The 10,483-nt window shown below is 40.4% G+C and overlaps 1 protein-coding gene across 1 annotated transcript; it reads right to left on the bottom strand.

The window, feature by feature from the left end:
• Positions 1-9,633: 9,633 nt before the first annotated feature.
• On the bottom strand, positions 9,634-10,218 carry LOC126195775 (uncharacterized). Its single transcript, XM_049934408.1, has one exon. It carries the CDS (start codon positions 10,216-10,218, stop codon positions 9,634-9,636), a length of 585 nt encoding a protein of 194 aa, XP_049790365.1.
• Between the last annotated feature and the right edge of the window lie 265 nt (positions 10,219-10,483).

Below are 10,483 nucleotides of genomic sequence, written 5' to 3'. Positions count from 1 at the left end.
CCAGAAATTTCAAACAATCTGATTTTTACCTCTCTGCAGGTTTTTCAAATATGTGGTTGGGGAAAAGAAAATCGCTTTTTAGAGAATCCATACAGTCCAGCAGAGCTTATCAGCTTACTATAAGGCTACAGGTAATGAGCCTACACTTGAAGGATCTATACAATCTTTATGGTCCCTTGCTACAGCACGTTGTAGCACAGACTGGGATGCCAATCAGTCCAGAAGGGAGAGATTGGCACTTGGAGTTCTTGTGGTGCAGCAGAGTGACTGAGTTGAGCCTGAGCAAGCCTGCAGGACGTGTTCTGGGAGTTCAAGCTCCACACATTGCACATAAAAGTGAAGTACTTTGTGGAAATATTATACTGAAAGTCACATCAGAGTTAAAGCACAAGTAGGGTATGTGTGTTTGTTTGAGCAATATGAGATTTTGGTGCTCACATTTGAATTTTGAAGTGAGGGAACAGCCACATAATGAAAAATCAATTTTACAGTAATAAACTGGCAATGGCAATCACATACTGGCTCATGATAAATGACCGGGTACATTTTTAGAGTGAGTGCGGTAAGAACCAGCAGAGTCACATCTTGTGAATTTTAAGTGGAATAAAGTAACTGTATCATACAAAAGTGTTCACATAATACAACCTCATCAACTTTAATAGAATATTTAGGAAGTGAAAGAATCATAGAACAGTCTGGGAGAATAAATAGGGCATGCATCTTAGGCTCTCAGTCAGAAATTGATATATCAATGTATGTACCTTGGGATTAAGTTGGCCATCTGAAACTGGCTACTTAATAATAATCAATGCCTAATTTTACTAACCAGCCAGACTACATCACATATCAATGATATGTAAATGCAATAAAACAAAAGATGGCAGGGGGGGCTTACTATAAGTTTTCAAATGTCTCATGTACAATTAAGGCACATTATACAAGCAAGCTATTGCAATGCTGATATTTAAGTTTTTAATTGGTTTCTACAAAAACTAGACTATTACTCTTGAATTTCTGATCATGATTCTTCAGCTGCTGATGGAAGCTGGAGATCTTGCCTAAGCCATCAGACCAAATAACTGTAAATCCAAGATGAAGTTTCCTAACCGGGTACAATTCAGAGATCAACATCCTCAGAACCCACAAATGCGTAACAACAACAATTATGGGAGTAGGTTCAGTAGAAATAGCCATGAGTAGAAAAATGTTTGCGGTGGTTGGATCCCCAGACCAAGAAACTAATACTATGGGAGACAGACCCTCATAACAACAAAAACAACAATACCAATGACGACAACAACAACGCAGGTGATAGTCGAGTCAACAGTTAGTGTAGAGGAGAGCAGGCTCAGTAGCACTCATTTCATACATCACGAAGATATAAGGGCATGGTGTTTGACATGTGTTATTTTTTTTTCTGTACGTGTACACCTACATTACATACACACTCCACAAGCCACCATATGGTGTGTGGCTGAGGGTACCCTATACCATGACTAGCCATTTCCATTTGTGTTCCACTTGCAAACAGAGCAAGAGAAAAATGACTTTCTACAGAGTGCATTCCATAAGTAATGCAACCAATTTTTTTCTGATGCAACCATACACCAAAGCGGGTTGTAACTGGCTGGGCTAAGTGGAGGGGGCTGAAGGCTTCCGAATGCTCTTTGTCTCATTTGGCTGCAAGCTGCCGGAGAGTCAGGACCTGCATTTCTATCAACCCCGTTTTGGGTTTATGTAACACTGCACAGTGAATCATTCTGTAGAGCAATGGTACACTATGAAATTTTGCATTAAAATTGGGAAGTCTGCCACCGAAACATTTCCATTACTTCAGCTTGCCTTTGGGAATGATTGCTTGTCCAAATCACGTTTTCTGATGGTACAAGTCATTCATGGAGCCGAAAGGAGATCACTGATGAACCTCGCAGTGGACAGCCATCAACCGCAAGAGTCAATGAAAATGTGATATGTGTGTGTGATTGATTGAACTCTGACAGATGGCTGAGCCTTCAGTTGATAGCACAAACTCTAAACATGACAAAACAACCATTTTCCACATTGTGACTGAAGATTTGAACATGAGAAAGGTGTGCGCCAAACTCATCTCAAAATTGTTGACCGACGAACACAAGAATATGTGAGTGCTTCGGTGCCTAGAAATGTTGAAAATGTGTGGAAATGATCCTCATTTTTTAAACTCAGTTATCACTGGTGATGAGTCGTGGATTTTGGAGTATGACCCTGAGGCAAAAAAAAAAAAAAAAAAAAAAAAAAAAAACAGAGTTCAGAGTGGAGTGGCACACCCCATCATTGCCCCATCCCAGGAAGGCATGCGTGAGCAAGTCCAGGATCAAAACCATGCTCATTGTCTTCCTTGACATCAGAGGCATTGTCCACCATGAATCCATACCTACTGTGACTACTGTGACTACAGTGAACTCAGCTACTTGGAAGTGCTCAGAAGACTGAAAAGGAGGGTCTCATGCTGCTGAAACGACATCAAGGACACCTGGAAAGTTCACCACGACAAACTGCCAAGTCACAGTGCATTCATTGTCAATGACTTCCTGGCCAGGACTAAGACCCCCATTGGCTCCCCAGCCACCCTACAGTCCTGACCTGGCTCCTGCTGACTTTTTTTTTGTTTCCTCAGTTAAAAGGAGTCATGAAAGGAAAACATTGGGACACAATTGAAGCTTCCAGGCAAATGTTACATCAGCTCTAAAGGACATTCCAGAAAGGACATTCCAGAAAAGGCATTCCAGGATGCCTTCCAGGCATGGAAACACCACCTCCAGAAGTGTATTGACACAAGAGGGTGCAGTTTTGAAAATGTTTGATTATTTGTATGAATATATTCAATAAATGATTTTCTATGAATCTGGTTGCATTACTTATGGAACGCACCTTGCATATGCCTCCATAGAAGCCCTAATCTCTCTAATCTCATTCACATGGTCCTTAGGCAAAACGTATGTTACCAGCAGTAGGATCGTTCTGCAGTCTGCTTCAAATGAAGGTTCTCTAAATTTTCTCAACAGTGTTCCTCAAAAAGGACATAAAATCAAATACACAAAATTCCTTGGGATAATAATCAATGAAAATTTAAACTGGCAGAAGTATACAGAATATGTAAGTGGAAAGCTCAGCTCTAACCTAAATGTTCTCAATAATCTCAGCTTCCTAAAAGAAAAAAATATTATGAAAATTACATACTACTCACCAACTCATTCCACATTAAGCTATGGCATAGTTTTGTGGGGGGCACCTTCAAAACTAGCCTAAACAGAGTATTAAAAATGCAGAATAGAGCAATAGGAATAATAGCCAACCTTAAGTGGAGAGAATCATGGCTGTTAGCATTCAAAGCACTCAAAATACTAACACTACTGAGAATTTACCTTCATAAACTCTTGTAGTGGACAAAATTCAAATATGTATCCAGTATTCAAGATGCCAAGCCCCATCACAATCATGACATTAGGAAGCAGAACTGCTTCCATGAACCCAGATGTAACACCATGAAGTTCAAAACAAAGTCATCCTATGCAGGTCAAAAAGCCCATAAAAATTTCCTTCATACTTGAGGTAGATAAACAACAAAAATATTTTCAAAAAATCTCTCAAAACATTTTTGATAGAAAACTGTTACTATAGTGTAAATAATTTCATGTGCATAGCAGAATAATCCAAAATTGGCATTTTAATAGTATGTACAAAAATAGACATAGACGAGTTTGAGAAGTAAGAAATGTACTAAAGTAAGACAAACTGCAAAGTAATAGTGTGTACTAAATACAGTATATCTTACAAAGCCACAAAATATGTAAAAAATAACTGTCCAACTGCATAGAAATATATATAGTATAGATGATGTAAGCAAATTATAATTAAAGTGAATGATATGGTAATAGAATATTGATGTATACACTAAATTTGCTAAATGCTGGTTACTAAGCATATTATATTATTTCAATACTTGTGATACTAATTTGACTTGCTCCACACAATGTATGTTGTCTACAGATCCAATGAAAATAAATAAATAAACGTACTTACATACTCTACAAGCCAGCATGTGATGTGTGGCTGAGGGTATCCTGTACCACAACTAGTCACTTCCATTTCTATTCCACTCACAAACACAGTGAGGGAAAAACAAGTATCTATATGCCTCTGTACAAGCCCTAATCTCTCCAAGCTTATCCCCATGGTATTTATGCAAAATGTATGTTGCCAGCAGTAGGATCGTTCTGCAGTCAGCGTGAAATGCTGGTTTTCTAAATTTTCTCAATAGTGTTCCTCAAAGAGGTGGTTGCTTTCCCTCCAAGTATTCCAAATTAAGTTGCCAGTCTCTGTAATACTTTCATGTTTTTCAAAACCTATCAGTAGCGGCCTGCCTCTGAATCTTTCTTTAAACTGACTTGCTGTTTTGCACGATATGGTGTTCTGGTTATCAGTTATACATTTGGTATGTGTGAGGATGAAAAGATCACACTGATTCTGTCAAAACAACTAATGAAAGCTATGGTAACAATTATGGAGAAAGAGAAGTTTGAACAGTGGAAATGAGACAGATTTGATGCATATTATGTTGGACCAGATGTAACGAGGGCATAAGCTGTCACATAGTAGATTTTCAGAGTAGATTTTTAAAATTAACACCAAGCAGTATTGAATTTCAGTGGTGCCAAAATAGAGCTGAGAATAAATGGTATTTTTGTGTTGTTAAGGACAGTTGCATAAATCAGTATTTGGACTGGAGACCACAACAAGAACATGATTTGAAAACTCATGATATAGATGGAGTGACAAGTATCAGTCAACCAGTTCCAACATCTTGTCTCAAACCAACTGAGCTAGGATCTATTGATGGGGGTAAAGGTGAGGTTGGAATGTCATGCTGTGATCATGTACACATCACGTCTTGAATTGTTTTCAAGACAACTTTCAGGCAGATTAAAATGGTGTACCCGACTGTGGCTGAATTTCAGGAACTTCATCTTTCACCGGCAAGGGCTCTACCAAATGAGCTACTCAAATATGACTCATGACCTTCCCTCGCAGCTGGATCTCTGCAAGTATCTCATCTCTTACCTTCCACATTTCACAGACATTCTCGTGTATACATTGTGGGACCAACACTCCTGAATATCATCCCTCAGGTTGTGGCTAAGCCATGACTCCAAAATATTCTTTCTTCCAGGAGTGCTAGTTCCAGAAAGTATATAGGAGAACTTCAGTGATGTTTCAAAGGTATGAGATGAAGCTCTGGCAGAAGTACAACTGTGAGGGCTGTCCATGTGTTGTTATGGCAGACTTACGCAAAGTTGCGAAATGCAGTACAGCTGATGCTATACCTCTGTCTTGCACTCTACGAAAGTCTCCGTCTAACACAAACCCGCGTGCTAAGCATTTCTCTTGCTTGTTGTGTGTAACCAGGCCATTGCCCCTGCATGATGACAGATTCCGATATATGTGCAATCCTCTTACCTCTTGGCTAACCTACTGCCTCTGGCTCTTGGCATAGGCAACAAAACTTTGACAATAGTCCACGTTTCCAACTATTTACTATTCCGCAACACTACACATGATGCAGAAGCGTAGGCAGTATCCTGTCCAAATGTTTTACAACACAAAAATATCTCATCCATCTTTTAAATAGAAACAAGGGGTAATGTGGATTTCATATGACATTGCCCATGCACTGACTTAAGAACACTATCCAGAAAACCATACAGTTACTTGTGGAAGTAACGAATTCCTTTGTCATGCAGTGCAACACTTCACACATCCATCAAAATTTAATGGCGGACCCGATATCCCTGTAGATGTCCCTCCCTGTAGATGTCCCACATTTACCATTGGTGGGCATACCAGTAGGTAGACACTTCAATGTTTATAAAATTATCCACTGTTGCAAATATAGACAACAATCAGTTGTATAATGGAATGACGACAATGAAAATGTCTGCCAGACCGGGACTAACCCAGATTTTCCCTTATCACACACAGTGCCCTTAGCACTAGTCTATTGGAATATGATTCATGGGCAGACCCAAACTTCCTTATATTGTCAACCATGTGTGTTCAACTCATTCTTGGATTCATTACATATATTACTGTGCAGTAGAAATATTTTAATTTTTAATTGAAAGTTGCTTATGCTGGGTCAGCAGCTACATACACTAATGCAGTGCCTATGTTGTTCACAAGTATGATGCAGTGTTCATTTGGACATGCATGTGTGCCTGAAGGAACGTTGCACCATGTTTCTGAACATCACAAGCACTGCATTACCTCACTCTGATGTTCAGGTTTGCATGATTCACAGGTTGTATAAGGAATGAGGTTACTACAACTAATATACTGTTATGGCTAGCAGTTTTCTTCAGACTTTCAGCAAGACTGTCTACGAATCTTCTTAGTTTTCTTCAGACTTTCATCAAGACTGTCTAAGAATCTGCAACAATTGTTGTAGCCATGACAAGTAATATGGGTGTAAAAAGTATCCAAGCTTTTGTTGATAAAAGTACAATATTTTCTGAACCAAGAGCAGTTGCTTTTCCTTCAACATTACATCTGTTGAAGCTGTTGCAGAGCCATTTAATAGACAGAGGTATTATACTATGTAATGTACTGAGAGTAAAAAGTTCCTGTACCACATTCTTCATAACTGATCAAAAGAATGGCCTAACAGTAACAAACTTCATTGCTTACGTATTGCTTTAGTGCAACTGGATGAGCAAGGCACAATGTAAGGATGACATCACACCTATATTCATGCCTAAGAGTTCAGTCCTTGAAGTACATTCTATGCAAAGACACTAAGAGTAATTCTACTAAAGTCATTATTGACAACTGTGATGTACTGAACTGAAGAATTTCAAAAGATAAATATTCACCAGTATGCAATGGATTTGGAATCAATCTTCCAATTCAGCAGAATACTATAAAAAATTGTTCTATGTCTTATATTGACAATATATTGACTGGTACATTGCTAAGCTGAAGGCTATTGGAAGCCAGCAATGGAACTCTAGGACTGGAAACCAGACACACAAGGCAGAGAGCAGGCAGAGTGATAGTATGCAGGATACCAGAGGGAAACAGTATTCCTAGTGGCCTGAAAATTGCAGAAACACTCTGCAGCTGCTTTTTTAGCGGAGAAGTTTCACTTCAGAAAATGAAATGGCAACTCCATCCACCACCTAGACACTGTCGTACGGTGTCACTTTAGGAGATGGCCAGCCAAACACACACACACACACACACACACACACACACACACACACACACACACACATATATATATCCACCTGCCCACAAAAGTAAACACACAAAAAGTCTGAGCATAGGCAGCAGACTTGATACTTGCATATGATAACTACAATTTCAGTGTGTTTACACAGGTTAGAATGAGATGTGAAATGGGTAACAGTGCTGTGACATCACTCCCCACACGAGAGGCCTCAGGGCAGTGCCACGTGATGTAGAACACAGTTGTTGCAAGCCATAATAGGAAGGGCAGCGACGTTTATCTTTCAGGTCAACGCTGTTGCAACCAAACTTGCAAAGTCTGTTAACATAACAGTCAGAAACATCACCACCTATAGAGTGGGGGAGGCGGTGCAGGGGGAGAGGGGCATGGGGAGGAGAGGGAAGGATCTAAAGTTGGTTCACCAGAGACACCAGGGAGGTGCACATCCAGACTGCCTGATGCATGTAAAGTGTCAATGGATTGGTGGGCTGGACTGCCATATTCCCTTAAAACATGCATTCTTTTTATTCAGGTCGAGTTCTCAGTCCAACCATTGGGGCACCAACTCCATGTCACTCATCCTCAGCTTCTACATCCACATCTACAACTTAATCTGTACTCAGAAAACCGCCATCATGTGCATGGCAGATTGTACGTCCCAGTTTACCAGTCATTAGCTTTTCTTCCTGATCTATTCATGTATGGAGTGTGGGAGGAATGACTGTTTGAATGCGTTAGTATTCTAATCATATCCTCATGATATCTATGTGAGCAACATGCAGCGGGCTTGTAGTACATCCGTAGAGAAATGATTTAAAGCCGGTCCTTGAAGCTTTGTTAACAGACTTTCTCGGGATAGTTTACATCTATCTTCAAGAATCTTCCAGTTCATTTCCTTCAGTATCTCTGTGACACTCTCCCACAGATTAAATAAACCTGTGGCCATTCATGCTGCCCTTCTCTGTATATGTTGAATAACCCCTGTTCGTCCTATCTGGTAAGAGTCCCACACACTTAAGTGATATTCTAGGATGGGTCACACAAGTGATTTGTAAGCAATCTCTTTTGTAGACCGATTGTACTTCCCCAGTCTCTTTCCAAGCATTAATCCTGACTTTTTCTGCTGTTTGTTGTCAGTCCATCTCTCTGCCAGTTTTCCTCATGGTTTTGGTCCTTGTGGGTTGATGTAGAGCACTGTTTTTGCAACTGAGTTGTCTTGCTTTCTCATAATGTGGATGTACCAACTGAGACATTCTTCCCTCACTTTGTAGGTGATTGGCGAGACACCAAGCCTTTGCTGGACATCTGTATTGTTTATGTGGTCACATCATGTCAGCCCCATGGACAATTGAAGCATCTTCATCTCCATGGTGTGTAATATTTGCTCCTGTTGTTTTGTCACAGAGCAACACTCAGTCCCATACATTGATGCTGGGCATACCATGGTCTTATATACTTTTTCCTTTAGATACTGAGGCATCTTTTTAATGCAGAGGACTCCAGTGACCTGTCATCACTTGGACCAAGCTACATTCACCCTCACCCAAATATCAAGAGTTGTGTCGCAGTATGAGGTGAAAACAGACACAAGGTGCTTAAAATACATGGTATTCTACAGGTAATTTCGCTGATACTTGTGGTGCCTCTGGTTTTGGAGCCACATTCTAGGTACCCGGTCTTCTGGACATTGAGGTGGAGTCCATTTTCAGCCAGTCTGTCCTTCCACATCTGAACCTGTTGCTGGAGTTCAGGGTGGGCCTGGTCAGCAAGTACCACATCGTCTGCATAAAGAAGGATACCAGAATGTGAAGTCTGTATGTCAGCTGTTGCTGTATCCATGCAAAGGATGAACAGCAATGGTGAAAGGGCAGAACCCTGATGAACACCCACAGTGATACTGAAGGGTGGAGAGGTTCCAGCAGGACTCCAAACAACACTAGTGGAATTACGGTAAAAAGGTGCACTCAGCTTACAAACTCTTCAGGGATGGTGTGGAAGTGAAGAGCTCGCCAAGTAAGATCATATGGGATATGGTCAAAAGCCTTTTCTAGGTCTAGAAATGCCATTTGTACACTCTTCTGTCTCTCTCTGTGTTTTTCCATCAAAAGGCGCATGGCATGTATAGGATTGATGGTGCTGCATCCCTTAACAAATCCACACCAGTTTAGTGTTACAGTGACAATACTTGAGTCTGCTATCAAGTACCTGTTCAAAGACCTTTAAAGTATGACTGAGGAGTAGAATAGGGCAATAAGTCAAGCAATTGTTCACATCTCCTTTTCCTTCCAGATTGGTACTGTTATGCTAGTTGCCCATGTTTGTGGAAGTTGTTTTTTGGTGAAAATTTGGTTGAAGAGTGAGGCAAGGAATTATGAAGCAGGCTTTCTGAGAATTTTCCTGATTTCTGCTGGTAGGTCATCTGGGCCAGTTGCTTTTCCATTTTTCATCTTGCTGATGCCAAGCATTACTTCCTTAGATGAAATCGAAGGGACAGGTCCTAAGGTAGCATCAGGATGCATAATCTTTTTGTTGCTGATGTTATGAAAGTAGTCTGCCCAATTCTGGAGAATAGATTGTTTGTCTCTTAGCAGTTTGGCTTTGGCTCCATTGATGAGCATGACGTGTCCAATGTACTGAGCTGAACAGCAATGTGACTTAGCAAGACAGCAGATGATGTTTTCTCCCAATGGTGTGTCATGCTGGTCATACAGTGTCTGGTAGTACTGCTCTTTTGCTGCAGCTACTGCTGTTTTTACTGCTGATTTAAGGTTGCGATATTTCTGGAGGTCAGTGTCAAGTCGTGAGTACCACCAAGTCTTGTATGCCATCTTCTTCTCCCTGATTGCTTGTTTGACTGTGTGTCCACCACCAGGTTTGTTTATCAATGTATTTTCTTCCAGGTATGGTTTTTCCCAGCATTTTTGTTGCTGCTCGATATTTCTGTTCCACAGCATCTTTCCAAATGTTCAACCGACTGATCGGTCTTCACGGAGAAGTTTGTGAAGGCTGTCATCAACTTGTTTTGCTGGGTATTCATTCGTCACCACTTAATTCACTGAGACCCAGACTTAGATTGAGGTTTGTGTTGTATAACACACTTACAAATATCGAAGACAAGCAATCAGTGTTAAGGGGTGATGCAGTCATACGGAATTACTTTGGTATCTGTTACCAGCTTCATGTCTTGTTGACAAACTAGCCAATAATTGATCTGAGTAG

This window comes from Schistocerca nitens, chromosome 7 (assembly GCF_023898315.1).
Source record: "Schistocerca nitens isolate TAMUIC-IGC-003100 chromosome 7, iqSchNite1.1, whole genome shotgun sequence".
NCBI classification, from domain to species: Eukaryota; Metazoa; Arthropoda; class Insecta; order Orthoptera; family Acrididae; genus Schistocerca; species Schistocerca nitens.
Note: the sequence above shows the minus strand (reverse complement) of the source record. Positions and strands in the feature narration are given on the sequence as shown.